Raw genomic sequence first — 21,474 nt, forward strand, 5'->3', positions numbered from 1 at the left:
CATGTGGATGGGGGTGCCTTTGGAAGCCTAAGGCACCAGATGCCCATATAGCTGGTGTTATTAGACGGCTGTGAATTGTCTGCCCAGTGCGGGTGCTGGGAAGTGAGTTCAGGTCCTGTGCAAGAGCAATGTTTACTCTTAATCACTGAGCCATCTTTCCCCATTCTGGCGGTAACTTTTGATTTTTGATTTGTGTCCTCTTGTTTTATATCTTAGAAATCTTTCTCTGACTTTGATACAACTTCTTAATTTCTCTCTGATGTGAGCAGGAAGTGTTTGGTATCAGAAGGCAGCTTAATTGTGGCTTGCATTTAAATTAGCATTTGTTTTTACTGCTTGTAAAGGCTTTACTGAAAACTAAATAGAATTTATCCAAATGGCTGACTTCTTTCTGAAGCAAGTATTCTGTTTTTTTTTTACTTTAATTTATGCAGACATTTCTATAAGCAATTAACATTTTCTAGTCACCAAAGTCCTAACTGAATATGCTGTATTTGGAATTATTTAACATTGTTTGTAGTCAATAGAATTACTTATCATCTGAAAGATCTGTTTATAAAGTAAACCAAAGGGCAGGGCAAGGTTGATCCCACCTTGAACCCTTAACTCTGGCTGTAACTAGTCAAACTATACAACCGTGATCTGAGCTCCCGTCAGCCTTACAGGGAAGCTAGAAAAGTCACCTTCAGAAGGCTTTTTTTTTTAAAAATATGATTTGTCATCCACCCCCACTCCATCCTTTCATCCCCCACCCCACTCATGCCACCTAATTCATTCCTTTTCTAAGAATTTTTCCCCTTATTGCTTACTTATTCCTTCTAGAATAATTGGGAAGTCTCTCAAAACAAGTAAGCAAAGCTGTTTTTAATAATAAAAATGGTTACAGATGTATATTCTCTGTTAAGGTTTGAGAAAAATGTGATTTAAGGAAAACTATCATTTACTGGGTATGTATCTATTCTTTCTCCATAGTAACTATGTAGGAATTCTTTCCCCACATACAAGGGAGGACTTTGAGGCCCAGAGGCTTTTAAGTACTAGGTCACTAACTTGGACATAGCAGAGGTCAAAGCCAGGACCTTTAACTCATCACACTCCGGCTCTTCTTTTGCTTCCCTTCAGTTAAAGGCAAATCACAACCAATTCTCAGATCAATACTGAAAAACTGGAGCCAGACAAAAATCTCTCTAAACCCAAATTATTAGCTGTGTCTTTCTCCACAGACACAGTCTTTCCCAAATAGTGGTTATAATTATGTGGATAAAACTAGATAGGATGACAAAGGAAAAACAGTATTTTTAAAGTATTATTATCAGAATAAATTAAAAATCTTTAAAATGTGCTCTTTACTGAGACATTACAAATCAAGGTCAAAGGAACCTTGGAATTAGAGTAGCATCTGAATTCAAACTATAGAAACATTAATGAATTTGAGACTGTCTGAAAGAACTTCAGGGGAACAGCTGTGGGTTTCTGGGTGGGCATCAGAGTCACAGGTGATGCTTATCACCTGCATTCATAATGGAAGGGAATGTTAAGCTGTTAAACTGTATCCATGGATACATATCTTTTCTCCTCACATCCAAGGTCCTTAAACCACATTCTGTGCACATGAATTCCAGGAATAAGAACCTGTTCTGGCCTTCTGAGTAGGAGACTGAAGCCCTTTCTCTCCCTTCCAGAGAACACCATTGTTGTTTATATGTTTCTTTTAATGGGGCAAGGTGAACAGCTTACCTTCCAAGGTCTCACACTGCACTAGGTTGACATAGTCCTGCTGAGTTAGGAGGCCGGCTTTGCATCCTCGAACAAGGCCCTCCAGGTAGCCATGGTCCACATTGAAGTACAGTTCTGCAGTCTCACGCATATTGGTCAGGCTCAAGTGGCAGCCACAGAACACCAGCCCTGGTCTGGGAAAGAGTGGGTGTTCCAGTCACTCGGCTGATAGTCAGGGTGCTACTGACTAGTTTGCTCCGGTTTCAGCAGCTTTCTACACAGTGCCTGGGTCTTATTTTTACATCAACAGTGAGTCAGTCAGATGGGCTAAGAAACTCAGTGTCAGGAGGAGAGGAGGTGAGAGGAGGGGTCCTGATCATCTCTTCCTCTCAAGTAAAGGTCATGACAGTTATGTCAATGAGAGACTTCAAACACCAGGATGTTGTGTAAATGTATGTTTTCCAGATCCGAACTTTATTTATGTTGCATTCATTCCATTGTTTGAGGACTGTTAATGTGAACAAGTTTCCTTTTTAAAACTCTGGAAAACGCTGGGTGGATGGCTCCTAACTTTAGTTGTAGCACTTGAAAGACTGAAGCAGGGGATTTCCCATGAATTTGAGGACAGCTTGGGTTACAGAGTAAAACTCTGTCTCAAAAAATAAAACTGGCAAAAGCATTAAAAAAGCAGAGGCAGTGTATTTGTTAAACAAATAATTAATGATGTCTTGAAATTGCCAAGACTGCTAGCCATTTCTTAACCAGTCAAGAATCAGAGCCTTACATTTACACAACAATAAAACACTCCCTTTGCACAACTGGGCCAATGATAATGCATTCTTCTTCTTCTTTTTTTCTTGTGGTTACTGTGAGACATATGATATGACTCCACAAGACACAGATAATGGATCAGATGTCAAAAGCTATGAGGCAGCTCAGAAAATACAGCTGGCAAGGCAGTGGCTATCAACAAAGTCAGCACGTAATTGCTGAGTCCCATACTCCAAAAGGACTACTTGTCTCCCCAATATACTTAGCTCACAAACTAACAAATGTCATCAGTGTGAATTTCTTAGGTAGGATTGCCTGTGTATTTTGTTAAGTGCTCACAGACATAGAGTTAAGGAATCAGAACTTCTCTGGGCTTTCAGTATTTCCACAGTGACTTGGAGTAGAAAAGATCCAATCAGTGTAAATGTTGCTGTAGGATTTTAGAACCACAGAGGCTTACACTTAGCTTTAAGCAGCACTCACATCTGAAAGTCTGCAATTTATGGGTGACCAAGGTTATTATATAGCCATGGTCAGTCCTCCCACGATTCCTCCATCCGTAAACATCCTGAGTATATTTTATCAGGAATCTTATGAGCTTACCTATAACTTTCTTAAGTCTAAAGATGACTATGTTGTCATTTTATGTAGTTAAAATGGACGGAGGTTACAAATAATGTGTAACACCAAAGTTTTTTTCATATTATTATAATTCATATAATTATTTATGCTATTGAGGTCATTATCTCTATGGTAATTTTTTCTGTTTTCATTCTTTGTTTTCAGTGCTGAATATTGAATCAGACTCTGGGACATGTTGGGCAAACTATACCAAATATACACTGTCAGCCTAACAAGGAACCATTCCATCTAACAGTGAGCTCCCATCTATCTCTTCTTGGCCTACTCTGCTAGGGGTATCTATCTCATGAAAACAGGAAAAACAGACATTTTCTTTTAGTATTTAAAAACTTAAAAAGGATTTATACATGTATGTATGTGACTGTATATTTATATGTATTTAAATATATATGCATATATTTTCCTATATATGTTGTATTCATATGTATGTATGTATAATGTACATACACACATACATATATATACACACACACACATACATAAATATATATGAATGTCTGCTGAGTGTGTGCAGCTACCTGAGTAGTCCAGGAGAGACATCAGATCCCCTAGAGCTAGAATTATAGGCAGTTGTGAGCCATCTGATGTGGATGCAGAGAACTGAACCCTAGTCCTCTACAAGAGCAGGAAATGCTCCTAACTTCTAAGACTTCTCTCCAGTTGTAGCATTTAAACGCTTTTATCTGAACCAGAAAACAACAACACATTCACATTCTGTAGAACAAATGAAGTCCAGACACAGGCTGCCATTGTTATACTTTTAGGCCAAGTATACAATACACTATTGTTAACTAGTCATCACATCATGCATGAGAACCCCAGAACTTACATGCCTTATGACCAAAAGTGTGACCCCAGTGAACAGTATCTCTGTGTCCCTCCAAACCCCATGCCTGGCAATTCTAACCCTTGTTTCTATTAATTCAGTTTTTCAGATTCTACATATAAGTGAAATCAAACAGTGTTTGTTTTCTCAGTCCCACAGCTGGATATATGTAGCTAAAGATATTGATGTCAGTATTCCAAAAGAATATTTATACTTCTGTGTCCATTATGGTGCAATTCAAAATAGCCAAGGTTTGCAAACACCTGAGGTGTTCATCAATAAATGAGTGTATAATGAAATGTAGTGTTTATTATTATTGCCACAAAACCAAAGGAAATCTTGGCATTCCAACAACATCGATGAACTATGAGAAGATTGCCACTGTACTTGAGCAAAATATTATGTTTTGTTTGTATATTAATTAAAGCTTGGCCTGATTTAGCTCATGCCTTCCCTCAGGATAGCTCAGGCCCCTTCGGGGAGATCATTGCATGACTTGTTATGTGTCTGGCAAGACGTCTTAGTCTGATGAGAAAAGCAGAAGAAACAAATCACTCTGTAGTAACATACATATTTATGTGGGTACAACTACAAAGCCAAAGCAAATGCTCACAGTCCTGAAGTATCTGTTTTCTTCAAATACAGAAGGACATTTCTTTTTAATTTATCCCAGATTCTCCATTCTGTGAGTGAGTTGCAGAGAAATCAGTTGCCTGAGTTAGTTTTACTTGGGTTTATTTATTTTGAAACAGACTTTTACTATGTAGCCCTGCCTGGCACCTTGCGTACTGGGATTAAAGGCTGTGCCATCACACTTAGCTGTTATTTCCCCCTTTTTTCAGTTTTGAAAAAATTGAACCACTACAAAAATATATGAGGTAAGAGTGTCCTAACAAGCACTCCAGAAATAACTCCTAACGCTAAGTTAGGGGCCATGGAATATGGCTACTGAAACACCAAGGTATGTCTCTCCGCCTGACATGTTAGAAGTAGTTCAAAGAGGCTACTTTGCTGTGAACCACAAGAGGTCATCAGAACACTGAGCAAGTGAATCTTTTCATTTGATTCACCTCATCTGCAAACTTTTGTTCTGGAAGTTGTGACATCAAAAACATTTTTTTGGCTTTTTATTTTATTTTTTTATATTTAAATTAGAAACAATCTTTTTACATATCAATCACAGTTCCCTTTCCCTCCTATCCTCCCATGCCCCCCACGGACCTCCCATCTCATCCCCTTTCTCCTCCCCAGGGAGGGTGAGGCCTTCCATGGTGGATCATCAAAGTCTGTCACATCATTTAGAGCAGGACCTAGGCCCTCCCCCATGTGTCTAGGCTGAAAGAGTATACCTCCTTGTGGAAAGGGCTCTCAAAGTCCATTCCTACACGAAGAATAAATACTGATTCACTACCAGAGGCCCCTTAGACTGCCCAGGCCTCATAACTGACATCACGTTCAGGGGGCCTCAGTTAGTCCTATGCTGGTTTTCCAGTTGTCAGTCTGGGGTCCATGAGCTCCCCCTTGTTCTGGTCGGCTGTCTGTGGGTTTTCCCTGCCTGTTCTTGACCCCTTTGCTCATTACTCCTCCCTTTCTGCAACTGGATTCCAGGAGTTCGACTCACTGCTTAGGTGTGAATCTCTGCTTCTGCTTCCATCAGCTACTGGATGAAGAGTCTAGGATTGATGATAAGGTAGTCATCAATCTCGTTATAGGGGAAGGACCTTTAAAGCAGCCTCTCTACTATTGCTTAGATTCTTAGTTGGGGTCATCCTTGTAGATCTCTGAATATTTCCCTAGAATATTTCTCTTTAAACCTATAATGGCTCCCTCTATTAAGATATCTCTTTTCTTGCTCTCCTGTATTCTTCCCCTGACTCAATCTTCCTGCTCCCTCATGTCACCCCCCCCAACCTGAGCAAATTGGGAGCATGGGGGGAGGAGAGAGGGAGTTAGGAAAAAGAGAAGGGCACATCAAAATTTTTAACAAGGCCTTCTGAAAGTGGGTGACAGTTGTGTGGGGTGGTCTTTCTATGGGACCCTTAGAAGTGGAGCCAGGACTTATCCCTGGGACATGAATTGGCTTTTTGGAGCCCATTCCCTATGGAGGGATACCATACTCAGCACTGATGCAGTGGGCTTGGTCCTGTCTGAACTTGATATGTCAGGCTGTGTTGACTCCCCATGGAAGGCCTTATCCTCTCTGAAGGGTGGCTAGGGGTAGGGAGGGAGGTGGGTGTGAGGATGAGGAGGAAAGGGAGGGGGGCTATGGTAAAAATGAATTAAAAAACGTTAACAAGTGGCTCTTGCTAAACAGTCTTTTAAGATTCCTTACACATCTCACAGTCAGGGAGTTCTGCTCTTCAGGTTTCTCACGGTCTTTTCCAGACCACACCTGTCTTTATATGTTTGAGCCTGTTTTCCTTACCTTCACAAAAGCACATAGCTTTTTACCTGTTTTACCTATTCTTACCTCATCTTGCTTTGAGGATCTCTGAGAGACAAACAGTGTGCACATTAACAATGAGCTCTCAGGAATTGTCCTTTAATTAAAACTGCCTACACTGCAAAACAATATTTTCCAAATGCTTGATTCGATATAGTCCCCTTGTGTGAGCAATTAGCACGTTGAAAATCTGACAAAAAGTAGCATTCTTTGGGAAATTATTTAAAAATTCTGATGTGTAACAGTTATTTTTAAAGTGTTAAAAATGCATGTTATTTTTTTAAACTTTATTATTATGAAGTCTAGGTTAACATGCAAGGAAAGAGATTTCATTATCACAGTTCCACGTATATATATCATTAGTTTTTCCTCACTCGCTGGTCACCCCCTCTCATTCTCCTTCTCCCCGCCTTGCTGGCCCGTTTGCTGCCTCCAGGCTTCCCTTCTGTCTGCATGGCACCCATGTTCTTTCTCCTTTGGATCTCCACTTCCCTCCTTAAGTTTCCTTTCAACTCTTCTATCACGCCACTTCATAAATATTCAATTAATTTTTAATCTTAAATTATGTTTTAATTCACTCGTGCTTTAAAGTTTAATAACCTAAAAGATGTTTTCTTTTTCTCATCTGTTGTTTCGTTGGCAGTGATCCCAGGACCTGTCTTGCTAGAGGAATATGTGGTGTGGTGAACGAGTGGTGAAAAATTTACCTATGGGAAAAGTAAAGGACATTAGGAGGGCAAGAGTATTATTTATAAAGAAAATATGAACTAAAATGGTTTCTTGCGAGTAGAGGGGGTCATTATTTTATAAGACTAGAAAAAGTGTTACAGAGGAAAGGTTCATAGGCAGAAAGGTTTTACTAATAATCCTGCAGTGTTAGCAGAGGATGAGACCTCACGAGTCATGTGATATCAAGTCACGCTAACTACAGGAGCAGGAAGGAGCCATCGTTCTTTGAGGGTGGTCATTGTGTTTTCAGACACTGTAAGCATAAGAAATATCTGTCTCTTGGCAAATAAAACACTTTCCCAGGGAACTTAGATATTGCTGGCTATATTTTTCAGGATATAAGTTTTTTATTTATTTAAGCTCTTTTTAGCCAAATTCTCTTATAAAATGGCTATAAGGTGGCTTTCAGATATTTGAAATGACTTTTATTTTTCTGGAAAAAAACCCTGGTTTGTACTCTAAGTCTACATCCATGAACTAGAAGTTTCAAGCATACAGGAAATGAGAGGGAACTTAGGATAGCATAATAAAAATAGCCTTCTGATCTTAATATATAAGAAAAAATTAAATATGCAGAAATGTGAAGAAAATGAATATGATACTATTCCAAGTTGCTGATTCTTTCCATTACCTAAAAATGATTCATTAAGTTTACACAAATTTTAAAGAATGAGTATTCCTCAATTTGATGCAGAGCTATGTTTATTGTTTTCTGAATGGGGTTACTTTTGTAGGTGGGGGCTGTATTTCTCTATTTTGAACAATAGAGAGAAGGTGAATGAAGAGTGTGCCTGTGGGACTTCAGATAGGCAACCAAAGGTTTGCAGTAAAACATCAAGAAGCAGGAACAGACTATAAAGATTTGGGTGAGGGAACTTTATAGGGGACAGTGAGGTCACCACTTCCCTCTTGTACAGTATTAAAAGCAATGAGAACCAGTTTAATGACATGTGACCTCTGTGATGAAATTTGTGACTCTCACATGTGTGAGGAGAGCACAAAATGAGAAAGGTTTTTTTGTTAGATAGAACTCAGACATTATTACACAGTGCTAAGAGGGAAGGTCACAGCACTAAGTGCCCACATGAAGAAATGGAGAAATCTTGCACTAGAGACTTAACAGCACACCTGAAAACTCTAAACAAAAAGAAGCAGACTTACTCAGGAGGAGTACACACCAGCAAATAATCAAATTGAGGGCTGAAACCAATATAATGGAAACAAAGAAAACAATACAATTAATCAAACAAAAAGCTGGGTCTTTGAGAAAATAAGCAAGTTAGACAAACCCTTATCTAAACTAACCAAAAGGCAGAGAAAGAATATCCAAATTAACAAAATCAGAAATGAAAAGGGAGACATAACAACAGATACTGAGGAAATCCAGAGAATCATCAGGTCATACTTTGAAAACCTTTACTCCACAAAATTGGAAAATCTAAAAGAAATGGACAGTTTTCTGGATAGGTGCCATATAATATAATTAAATTAAGACCAGATAAACAAGTTAAATAGACCTATAACCTCTAGGGAAATAGACAGTCATCAAAAGTCTCCCAACCAACAAAAGTCCAGGGCTAGATTGTTTCAGCACAGAATTCTACCAAAACTTCAAAGAAGAGCTAATACCTACCCTCCTCAAACTGTTCTATACAATAGAAACAGAAGGAACATTGACAAACTTTTTTATGAGGCTACAGTTACCCTGATACTCAAATCACACAGACTCAACTAAGAAAGAGAATCACAGACCTGTCTCCCTCATGAACATTGATGCAATAAAATACTGGCAAATCAAATCCAAGAGCACATCAAAAATGATCCATCATGATGATTTTTCATCCCAGAGATACAGGGGTGGTTCAACATATGAAAATTTATCAATGTAATCCACCATGTAAATAAACTGAAGGAAAAAAATCATTTGACCATCTCATTAGATGCTGAAAAAGCCGTTGGCAAAATCTAACACACCATTATGATAAAGGTCTTGGAGAAAGAAGCTATACAAGGAAGATATCTAAACTAAATAAAAGCAATATACAACAGACACCCAACATCAAATTAAATAGAGAGAAACACAGCGATTCCACTAAAATCAAGAACAAGACAGGGTTGTCTACTCTACCCATATTTATTTAATATAGTACTCTAAGTTCTAGCTATAGCAATGAGACAACAGAAGGAGATCAAGTGAACACAAATTGGAAAGAAGTCAAACTTTCACTATTTGCAGATAATATCATAGTATACATAAATTACACCAAAAATTCTACCAGGGAACTCCTACAGCTGACAAACACTTTCATTAATGTGGCAGGATACAAGATCAACTAAAAAAATCAGTGCCCTTCTATATGCAAATGATAAAAGGACCGAGAAAGAAATCAGAGAAATATCATCTTTGCACAGGCACAAATAATATAACATATCTTGGGGTAAACACTAACCAAAGAAGTGAAAGTGCTGTATGACAAGAACTTTAAGGCTTTGAAGAAAGATATTTAAGAAGATATCAGAACATGGAAAAGTTTCCCATGCTCTTGGATAAGGAGGTTCAACCTAATAAAAATGGAAATTTTACCAAAATTAATCTACAGATTCAATGCAATTGCCATAAAAATCTCAACGTAGTTCTATACAGACCTTGAAAGAAAAATACTCATCTGCATATGGAAAAACAAAAAACCCAGGATAGCCAAAAAATCCTATAAAATAAAGGAACTTCAGGAGGCATCACTATCCCTGACTTCAAGCTCTATTATAGAGCTATAATAATGAAAGAACTTGGTATTGGCATAAATACAGACAGGTAGACCAGTGAATGGAAGATCTTGACATTAATCCACACTCCTAGGAAACCATGATTTTACAAAGAAGCTAAAATTATGTAATGGAAAAAGAAAATATCTTCAACAAATGGTTATGGCATAACTGGATGTCAACATATAGAAGAATGCAAACAGATCCAAATATATTGCCAAGCACAAAATTCAAGTACAAATGGATCAAAAACTCCCAAATAAATCCAGCCACACTGAACCTCTTAGAAGAGAAACTGGGAAGTAGCCTTGAACACATGGATACTGTTAGGAATAGGTGGAGAAGCTTGGGACTGTAGGTAGCACTTGCTGGGTTGAGACCACAGGTGGCAGTTCCCTGGTCCCTGGCTGGGACTGCAAGGATCGTGGACCCATGTCCAGTGATGGATGGCAGGTGGATGGGGAAAACAGAGTCCTGTAGACGTGACTCATTTTGAAAGTTTGTGGAAGGGGAGGTAAGAAGACAAGGTAAAGAAACACAAAGACACAGATACACAGACAGAGAGAGGACAGAAGAGAAGAGGAAGACAGGGAAAGTCCTGTCTGCCCCAGTGGAACAGCAGGGAAGAGAGCATAAGTGGGCAGGGGTCTTTCTTTTAAAGGGGTCCTTTGGTACCTTCATGCAGACTATGTAGCCATGGAACCCTGGGCTGACCAGAGTACTGCCTAGGTGCATTCTGCCAGGTGACAGGGGCAGGCCAGCATATTGTCTGAAGCCCTACAGGCATAAGACACCACTTCCTAAATATAGCATGAGTAGCACAGATACTGAGAATACCAATTTATAAATGGGACCCCCTGAAACTGAGTAGCTTCTGTAATGCAAAGGACACAGTCAGGAAGAAAATGCAGCCTATAGAATGGGAAAAGATCTTCACCAATCCCGTATCTGACAGAAGGCTGATCTCCAAAATATATAAAGAAAGAACTCAAGAAACTAGACATAAAAACACAAATAATTCAATTAAAAATGGGGTACAGAGAATTCTCAATAGAAGAATCTCAAATGACAAAAGACACTTAAGGAATTGCTCAATGTCCTTAGCCATCAGGGAAATGAAAATCAAAATGAATCTGGGATGTAACATGAAAAATAAAAGACCCAGAGACTGATATTGGGGTTCAGACTTCAGCCGAAGGTCAGAAAAGCAAAGTAGCAGGCCACTAGCTCCTACCACTACCTCAGGCTGAATGCGCTGATCCTGCTGCCTCTCCTCAGCCTGGCTGGAGAATCCTGAGACTGAATGTCTTCCTATCCTCAATGTGTCTGAAGAACGAATGCCTGCTACTGAGATCTTCTTTTCTCCTGTATCACCGCATTGAGATACCATTTTACTCACGTGAGAATGGCTAAGATCAAAACCACCAATGATAGTTTATGCTGGAGAGGATGCAGAGTAAGGCAAACACTTGCTGGTCAGAGTGTAAACTTGTACAACCACTTCGGAAATCAATATGTCTGTTTCTCAGAAAATTGAAAATCAATCTACCTCAAGATCCAGCAATACAACTCTTGGGAATATACCCAAAAGATTCACTCTCATACAAACAGATTAGCTCAACTGTGTTCATAGCAGCATTATTCATATTAGCTAGAATCTGGAAATAACCTAGATGCACCTTAACTGCAGAGTAGATAAAGAAAATGTGGTGCGTTTACACAATGGAGTACTACTCAGCAGTAAAATAATGGCATCATGAAATTTTCAGGCAAATAATGGAACTATAAAAACCCATCTGGAGTGAGGTAACCCAGACCCAGAAAAACAAACATAGTAAGTACTCGCTCATAAGTGGATAGTAGATGTAAAGCAAAGGATAACCAGCCTATAGACCAAAACCACGGAAGCTAGGTAACAAGGTAACAATGAGAACCCTAAGAGAATCATACATGGATCCCTCTGGGAAAGGGTAATAGATAAGATCTCCTGAGAAATTTGGAGCATAGTAGGGGGGATGTAGAATTGGAGAGAAGGGGAGGAGAGGAGGGAGGATAACACGAGGAAACCGGATGTTGGAGACAGTGAAAGGATGGAGAGGGAGAGCAAGGAAAGATGTATCTTGATTGAGGGGATCATTATGGGGCTAGTGAAAAACCTAGCACTAAGGAAATTCCCAGAGGTCCCCAATTAAGACCTTATCTATGCATTAGTGGAGAGGGTACCTGAACTGGCCTTCCCCTGTAATCAAATTGATGACTACCTGAAGTATCCTCATAGAACCTTCATGCAGCAACTGATGAAGACAGGTTCTGCGATCCATAGCTAAGCACTGAACCAAGCTCCCAGAGTTGGATGAAGAGAGGGAGAAGTTGTAATATGAGCACGGTGTTCAAGACTATTTTGGGGATACCCACAGAGACAGCTGACTTGTGCTAGTGGGAGCTCACTGACTCTGGACTGACAGATGGGGAGCCTTCATGGGACTGAACTGGCCTTCTGGATGTGGGTGACAGTTATGTGACTTGAGCTGTCTGTGGGGCCACTGGCAGTGGGACCAGGATTTATTCCTAATGCTTAAATTGGCTTTGTGGAGCCCATTCTCTTTGGAGGGATACATTGCTCAGCCTAGATATAGGGGCGAGGGCCTTGGTCTTGACTCAAAGAGATATGCCATACTTCCTTGACTCCCCATGGGAGGCCTTACCCTCTCTGAGGAGTGGTTAGGGCCTGGTGGGGGAAAGGTAGGGAGAGTGGAAGGAGGCAAGAGAGTGGAAACTGGGATTGTTATGTAATTGAGAAAAGGTTTTAAAATAAAAGTAATCATGTGGTAAAAAAAAAGATTTTATCCTACCTTCCAGTGTCCATGGGAGGAGAGGAACTAAGTGTCTGCAGACTCCATTAGCTAGCATGGATGGCATAATTGAGAACACATTCTTCCTTGTGTGACCTCCAGAGCTTTTGTGCTAGTTCATACTAGCACTGGAACTGACTCTTAGCTTTTGTTTGAATGGAGTTGATTTGTTACATTTCTTTTACTGGAAAGTCTTTATGTTGTTGAGATAGTATGGATATAGGTTTTCTTGACTTTTTCTATGTCCAGAACAATTAATGCAGTGATAAAGGAAAGGAGAGCAAGAAATTGGTAGCAGCTCAGCTTAGAGAAGAGTGATGGTGAGTGGGGACTGGAAATGAGTTAGTAGACATGGTATCTTGTAAAAACTGAGGTAGCAGAATGGCCGGTCTGGTCATCTGTAACCAGGAAGCAGATTCTACTCTGGGGATACCCACCCTTTTAATGTCACCCCCTCTTATTGTAAGGGGATTTCAACAGATTAAGTGCTTCAGAAACTATAGCATATCTTTAACACATGTAGAGTTGAGGCCCCAAAGCTCAGACAACTTGCCAATTTTATAGCTAAATTGCATCTTAGCACACACCAATCCTTCCTGTGTGATTCCACTCAAAGTTCTTACAGAATAGGGGTGATAGAACTTATCTTTTTTTCCATGTGTGGTATTAGTGATCAGACCCAAACCCTCACACATACTAAGTAAGTACCCTGCCAATCAAATGCATCACTAGTTAGACAACAGAATTTAAATCTGACTTTATTAATTTTTATTTTAGGAAAGTTCTTTTAATTACTTATGTCAAACAGAAAGGGATATTGCAGTATTTCCATATCTCATTTAAAAAATCCATGTGGAAGAAGTCCTGTTTAGAGCAGTTGAAGTGATATCTTCAATTTTATCCAAACTCTGGGATGATTATGCCATTTATGAAGCTGGATTTGAGCTGCTTCATGGGAGATGGGGTGGAGGAGAAGAGATAGGTAATCTGGAAAGACACTGTTACACATTCTCCCTTGCTGGATTCCACCACAATTTAATATCTCCAAAGTACATCTGGTGTCTCATAAAAGTATGCATTCAGAAAATGATTCTCTTATTCAATGTTTACTGATGCTTGTATGTGCTGTGCCCTATACACGGTCCTGCTCCTAGGTAGTCAGCCTCCCTTGTGGCAGAGAGGCAGGAGCATGGCTACAATCACAAGAATTTGTTATAAGCCATGACCTTGTTTTGTTTATCAATGTGAGACTATTTATTTCTGTTACTCTTATCTTGAAGCCCACTCTCTTCTCCACTGTCAAATTACTAGAATCCTGTTTTCAGTTATTTAGTACAGGAAGTCACATGCAGCAGTGTTGACTAAAGCTCCTTTTATTTGAGCAAAAACAGTGTGTTTCTCAGAAGTGCTAGTTTCTTTGATATTTGATGATTAATTCCATGAGCCAAGGAGCTTGTTTGCCATTTTAGGAGGAGAACAATAAATTAGCATTGGCAAAGTGCTTTCATTCACATGAAAGATAATAGGGAACTTGGTCTGAAAAGTGGGATTTGTAGTGCTCGTGACTGTCTTCAGCACCACCCCGGGAGAGCAGGTGAATAAGAGATAGAGTTGTAGAATAGAGAGGGAACTTGTAATATTACTAAATTGCTGTCTGTTTTGATAGGGCAATTAGCCAGAAAATTCAATGCACTCTGTAGAACAAAGCTATTTTCTCTAAACTGGCAGAGCCAAGCATCAGTTTTCTTCACAGAGTGCTGAAATACAAGGAACAAATGAGCAGAAGTAAAAATTTCAAGTAAAAGCTGGGCATAAAGAAAGACTATTTTAAACACAGTGATATCTGTGTTAGAAACTTAGGTATTGTGTATGTGATACAATTACCTTGCCATTTGGCATTCAATCCTTGGAACAATATCAGCTGTGAAAAAGGCGAAACAATTTGAAGTCTGCTTTGTCAATTGGGAAAGAGGATAGGATGATGGATAAAAGCTCCACGAGCTGTCTGAATTGAGGAAGAAGGCTGTTTGCCTTGATTGCTGCCAAAAAAATCAGGAGAAGTTTTGTGTTCCTTTGGGCATATTCCATAAAATTTAATTGTAAAGTCGTAACCCAAGTTATGTAACAATTCTACTACATATCTTAGGCTTGTCCAAACTCCTGCCCAGTGCTCCTTCTCCCTCAGTGTTGGGATTACCAGTAGAAATTATTAATAAAACTTACTTTTTAAGGGAAAATACTATTTTCTGTTTAAAGACTTTAATAAAACATCCATTTGGAAGGAGAAATATGTGAGCTTTCCTAAAACTCAAATTCTGCTCTTTCCCACTGTTCCTCTGAAGGAGCAGGCAGACCTTTCTCTTTCTTTCCTTGTCTCTGTCTCTTTCACTCTCTTCTCTCTCCCTTCCCTTTTCCTACTCCCCTCCCCCAAGAAAACTCCCCACGTAAAAACTCAAATTCTACCAATAATCACCTTATATTTCAAAAATGCTATATTATAACAATTATAATCCCCAAACTACAGGTTTGCATCTAGAATATTTGAGACTATCTAGATTGTTTTATGCTGACTATTATTTGATATTTTAATGTTTTTTGAAGCACTTAAGTAGAGAACTTGGCTTGTTTTTAGGACACATATTTATCATGAATAAATCCAAGTGGTTAGAGAATTATTGGATACCTTCCCATTGTTCTGTTACTTTGCTTTGCTTTTGGTGCAGATGATGAAATCTAGGAACCAGAGTATACTTTGTATGTATGCTACCACTGAGGTGCATCCCCAGATCTTTCAATTATCTCCCTCAGAAGACTGGGGAGGGAATTAAACTGAGGATTTTATAGTAACAAAACCGTAATAATGAAACTTCTGTATAATATTTTATCCTTTCAAAACCCTTCTGCAGTATTTGACTTGATTTGGTCCAAATAGCAATATGAGGATCCTGATTTTCCTAAGGAAGTAGAGATACCAAGGTTTCAGAGTTGTGTGTGTCTAGACTCCCTCTGCAGTCCAGATGCACTCATCTCAGTTCAGCCTTTTCATGATGTGTTAACAGGCTGGCCAAAGGCAGTGTTTTCCTGAGAAGGCTGAGAAAAACCAAATGCGGGCAAATTTTGAAGGAAAGGCTGAGAGCCATCAAGCCTGGAAAGAGAAACTATGGAGTGCTAGTTACTTTTCTCATTCTGTGACAAAATGCAACTTGTCAGAAAAGGCTTATTCTGGCTCACTGTCTAAGGAGAAACAGTCCCTTGTGGCAGGGATGGCATAGCAGGTAGAGCATCTAAAACCTGTGTCTGTGGGAAATTCTCATGCAGCATCTTAGCTATATAGAAAGCAGAGGATTGAGGCTAATACCAGAAGCAGGTATTACCTCCCAGATCTTCTCCTAGTGCCATACTTCCACCAACCAGCCCTCACCTCTTAATGATTCCACATGTAATGGATCATCACATCTCCACCTGGGGCCCAGTGTTCAAACACTGAGTCTGGAGAGGACATCTCACAGTCACACTACATCAATGGGATGCTGCACCTGACCTGGATTAGATGGATTTCCAATGGCTATACTGATGATAATGTCTCCAGGTTATAGTTGGTTCCAAGTAGGAACTTGATTAAATGTGTATTCCTTTAATTTGTATAGTCTTACAGTACTAGTGGTTGAAAAATTTGAACATACTCAGTTTTTATTAATTTATAGAATGCATTCATGCAAGTAAATTAGCTTTTGTTTAACTTTTGTTTATTAATCTTGGGCAAAATAGCTTTGTAACTGAGAAGATAAAAATAAAATGGAAGCTCATTTTCTTCCCTTGTCTGCCTTCCCTTTTGTAATATGTAATATGACACTGACTCATAAGTCCTTTCTGATTGTTCTCTATGTCCCAGGATGTCTGTAATTTGTAACTTATGTTTGAATAATAAGCTGTGTGTGGCTGAGTAGTTTTTTTCCAGTGTTCTGGTTACCTTATTTTCTGAAAATGCATTTTTAATGTACATTCATTTGTTAACATTTTAATGAGCTCCCCATAAATCTTGCCGCACAGATTTTATGTTGTTTCCAGATAGATTCAGTTGCTTGTCTTTAATGTTATCTTTGAGATGTCTGATTTAACCTTCATTTCAATAGTCTTGATCTCAGACAAATGTGTCTGGATCTAGGGTCAAACAGATATCTGGCCAAAATCTGAGGGCACACTGTGTGTTAGCTCCAGTTGTGCATTGTCTAGACTTTCATATTTAAGTAGTTAACAAATATGTCCATTTATTTTATTACCTGTATTTTTGCAATAAATATTTTAATAACCTATTTACCTAAACAAATAGAGGGGGAAGAATGACATTTTCACTTGTATTTTGTTATTCAAATTCAACGTTAATAGCATTCTAAAGTTGAATTGTGTGACATTTTTCTATATAGTCTGATTTCTTAAAGTTCAAGAACAAAGACAGTAACCTTATCTATTCTGGGTAACCTAACTTTAAAAACACAGACTTGTTAGAAATTGTGTTTAATCAGAAACAGCTGACCTGAGTAAGTAGGAGCACATGGACCCCAGTCTGACAGCTGGGGAACCAGCGTAAAACTGAACAAGGTCCCTTGAATATAGGTGTCAGTTTGGAGGTCAGGGCAGTCTATGGGACCTCTGGCAGTGGAACCAGTATTTATCCCTAGTGCACAGACTTTGGGAGCCCATTCCCTATGGAGGAATACTCTCTCAGCCTAGATACATGGGGATGGGCCTAGACCATGCTCCAAATGACATGTCAGACTTTGATGAAACCTCGTGGGATGCCTCACCCTTTCTGGGGAATGGAAGGGGGTGGGATGGGAGTTGGTGGGGGGTATGGAGGGACAGGAGGGAGAGGGAACTGGGATTGGTATGGAAAATATGATTGTTTTTAATTTAAATAAAGAAATTGTGTTTTAGAGGCAATTGTACAAGCAATCAATTTTGTCAATGTTTATTTTTGGAAGATATTAAATTCAAAAGTATATATTCTTCTAAATAAATGGTATGTGCTTGTCAGAAAAGGCTTAGGTATGAAACAGCCACCTGTTGGTGCCCACTTTCACAAGTGCCACAGAGAGTTGTTCCCATTGGCAAATGCAGTAAATACTGGCTGATTAAGCACATGAGTTTTGTGCACATTATGTGATGAATTCCATTTGTAGACAACACAGTAGGAGAGGCCAGGCCCTAAGCATTTGAGGAAATGCCCTTTCCGTTGGTCTCTTCTCTATGAACATGGAGATATGCTGAAGGCTGGCTGAGTCAAGATTAAATATTGAAAGACTAAGGAAAGTGCATGGTTGCCCAGCCTCTTCCATTTTCCACTCTGCTTTATTCTTTGGTCACATGAACTCTATGTGCAGACAGAGTGACAAATCATATCTGGTAATGATGCAGTTCTTCTAAAGTTTTCAGAATGTCCAACTTCAGTGAATGTAATGTTGGAATTTGCTAACGGCAACATGCTGCATAGGTGTCTATAAAGTACTTATCATTAGTATGTCAAACGTTGGAATGTAATTCACCTTTTTCTTTTGCGATATTGTTTAAGAGTCTTTAAAAATTCTTATCTTATATATTACATCCTGACCACAGGTTCCTCTCCCCCAGATCCACCTCTGTCTCATCCCCCAAAAAAGCAGGCTTCCCAGGGACATCAACCAAACATGGCATAATATATTGCAATAATATCAGGCACATACCATCATATCAAAGCTGGATGAGGTGACCCAGTAGGAGGAAAAGGATCCCACAAGTAGGTAAAAGAGTCAGAGATAGTCTCTACTCCCACTGTTAGAAATATCATAAGAACAACAAACTACTCTGCCATAACATATATGTAGAGGATCTAGGTCAGGCCCCTACAGGCTCCCTGATTTCTGCAAGCCCCATGAGTCCCAGTCAGTTGATTCTGTGGGCCCTATTCTCGTGGTGTCCCTGTCTCCTCTGGCTCCTCTGATCCTTCCACCCCCTCCTTTTCAGGAGTCCCTAAGCTCTGTCTACTGTTTGACTATGTGACTCTGAATCAGCTCTCATCAGCTGTTGAATTAAGTCTTTCTGATGAGGATTCTGCTAGGCTCTGGTTCCAGCATACTCTGCAGGCAAGCCAAGCTGTAGGTTGAAGGTTTTGTGGCTGGGTTGGTGTCCCAGTCCACCAGCTTGAGACCTTGAGACCTTGCCTGTTTTCAGAAGATGGCCAGTTTGGGCTCTGTGTCCCTCATTACTAGGGGCTTTTGCTAGGGTTGTTTTCATAGGTTCCATGGAGTTTCCATTGCACTAGGTTTCCACATCACCCTCACCCCTTAAATGCCCTCCAATTCCAATTATTTCTCCTAGTACTTTCTCCTTCCCTTCCCCTACTTGATATCTCCTGCTCCAAGTCCCACCTGTCCCAAGTGCATCCGCAGCATCTATTCTATTGCTCCTTTCCAGGGGTAATCCTTGTGTCCCACCATAATCCCTCCTTGTTACTTAGCCTTTCTGACTCTGTGGACCATAGTATGATTATCTTTTACTTTATAGCTGCAATCCACTTATAAGTAAGTGAATACACACCATGGTTGTCTTTCTGGGTCTGGTACCTCACCTAGGATGACTTTTTTCTAGTTCCATCTACTTGCCTGCAAATTTCACAGTGTCATCGTTTTTCACAACTAAGTAATATCCCATTGTGTAAATGTACCACATTTTCTTTACCAATTTTTCTGTTATGGGACATCTAGGTTGTTTCCAGTTTCTGGCTATTATGAATAAGGAGTCTATGAACATAGTTGAGCAGGTGTTCTTTTGATGGGATGGAGCCTCCTCTGGGTTTGTGTCCAGGAGTGGTATAGCTGCATCTCGAGGTAGGTCTATTTCCAGTTTTCTGAGAAACCACCCTTATTGATTTCAAAGAGGTTGTACAAGTTTGCATTCCCTCTGGAAATGGAGGGGTATTCACCTTGAACCAAATCCTCCTCAGCATGAGTTATCCCTTGTGTTTTTGATCTTAGCCATTCTGACAGGCGTAATATTGTATCTCAGAGTTGTTTTGATTTGCATTTCCCTGATGGCTAAGGATGTTGAAATTTCTTTAATTGTTCTCAGTTATTTTGGTTTCCTCTGTTGAGAATTCACTGCTTAGATCAATTTTTTAAATTGGATTCTTTTGTTTGTTGATGTCTAGTTTCTTGAGTTCTTTATATATTTTGGATATCAGACCTCTCTCAGATGTGGAGTTGGTGAAAATCTTTTCCCATTCTGAGGGCTGTAATTTTGTGTTATTGGTGGTGTCCTTTGACTTTTAGAAGATTTTCATTTTCATGAAGTTCCATTTATCATTTGTTGATCTTTGTCCCTGTGCTGTTCTGTTCCAGAAGTAGTCTCCTGTGCCAATGTGTTCAAGATAATCCCCACTTTGTCTTATATTAGATTCACTGTATCTGGTTTTATGTTGAGGTCTTTCTTCCCCTTGGACTTGAGTTTGTGCAGGTTAGTATGTATGCATGTATGTACGTACGTACGTACGTACGTACGTACGTATGTATGTATTCTCTTTTATATTAACATCAAGTTGGACCAGCACCAATTGTTAAAGATGCTTTCTTTTTTCTATTGTATATTTCTGGCTTCTTTATTGAAAAACAGGTGTCCATAGGAACTTTGGGTTTAGGTCTGGGTCTTTAGTTCAGTTCCACTGATCAATGTGTCTTTTTTTATGCCAATACATAAGGTTTTTATTGCTATGTCTCTGTAGAACAGTTGGAAATCAGGGATGGTGATACCGCTGGAAGTTCTTTTATTGCATGAAATTTATTAGCTATCCTATATTTTTTGTTTTCCCATATGATGTTGAGTATTTTCAAGGTTTGTAAAGAGTTGTGTTGGAATTATGATGGGGATTGTGTTGAATTTGTAGATTGCTTTTGATAGGATGGCCTTTTTTTAACTATGCTAATTCTGCTGATGCATGAGCATGGGAGATCTTTTCATCTTCTGATATCTTTTCATCTAGTTACTTTTACTTTTAGTCTTGGTCAAGTATTTCCTACTAGGTAAAGCATGTTATAGACAAGATACTAAAGCTAGCCATTCAGTGTCAGTTGGCCAGACCCTAGGTCATCACGAGATGATCATTATGGCTGTCATAGCTTGCAGGAAGCATCCAGAGAGCCATTTCCTAGAGTTTCCTGCAGAGACATGGTCCCACTCTCACTGTACAATATCTATGCAGCCTTGATTTATGTTAAGATTCATTGCATGATGTTATCTTGGTAAGTGAATTTTATATTTAGTATGAAGGTAATATTGATGAAATGTTGCTAATTTGGGGGCATATACAAATATTATGATAGTTTTCTTTTTATTATAAACTGAAAGTCTACCTGGAGCAGTATTTATTGGGACATGGAGATTTTGAAGAATCAAACAGCAGTGGTATTATATAGCATCAGTATTCATTATTAACATAAGATGTATAACCATTTTCCTTTTGTTACTACCAACTCTTTCCTGAAGTATTTAATAAACTATTTTAGAGTTTCTACATACCAGTTATAATTATAATTATAAATAGTGCATCAAAACTGGTAAATTCCACTTAGGGTTAATGGTAGTCTCCATGGGTTACTGTTACCTGCAGCACCTTGGGTCTGAGAACCTTGAGCAGGAATTGAAGAAAGGACAGACACACAAACAGAAAAGCTGGGTTCATGTGAAGTATTCACTCGGATGGA

At 39.2% G+C, this 21,474-nt stretch overlaps 1 protein-coding gene across 1 annotated transcript in view; it reads right to left on the minus strand.

Annotated features, from left to right (window-relative positions):
* Positions 1-1,963, minus strand: part of Atp6v0d2 (ATPase H+ transporting V0 subunit d2) — a 39,581-nt gene extending 37,618 nt beyond the window's left edge. Inside the window, exon 1 of the mRNA XM_005066809.4 lies at positions 1,738-1,963. Within this exon, the coding sequence (XP_005066866.1) occupies positions 1,738-1,867 (130 nt within the window). The 5' untranslated portion in view covers positions 1,868-1,963. The remainder of the gene's footprint in view (positions 1-1,737) is intronic.
* Between the last annotated feature and the right edge of the window lie 19,511 nt (positions 1,964-21,474).

The sequence above is a fragment of the Mesocricetus auratus genome, unplaced genomic scaffold, assembly GCF_017639785.1.
Source record: "Mesocricetus auratus isolate SY011 unplaced genomic scaffold, BCM_Maur_2.0 Super-Scaffold_6730, whole genome shotgun sequence".
NCBI lineage: Eukaryota > Metazoa > Chordata > Mammalia > Rodentia > Cricetidae > Mesocricetus > Mesocricetus auratus.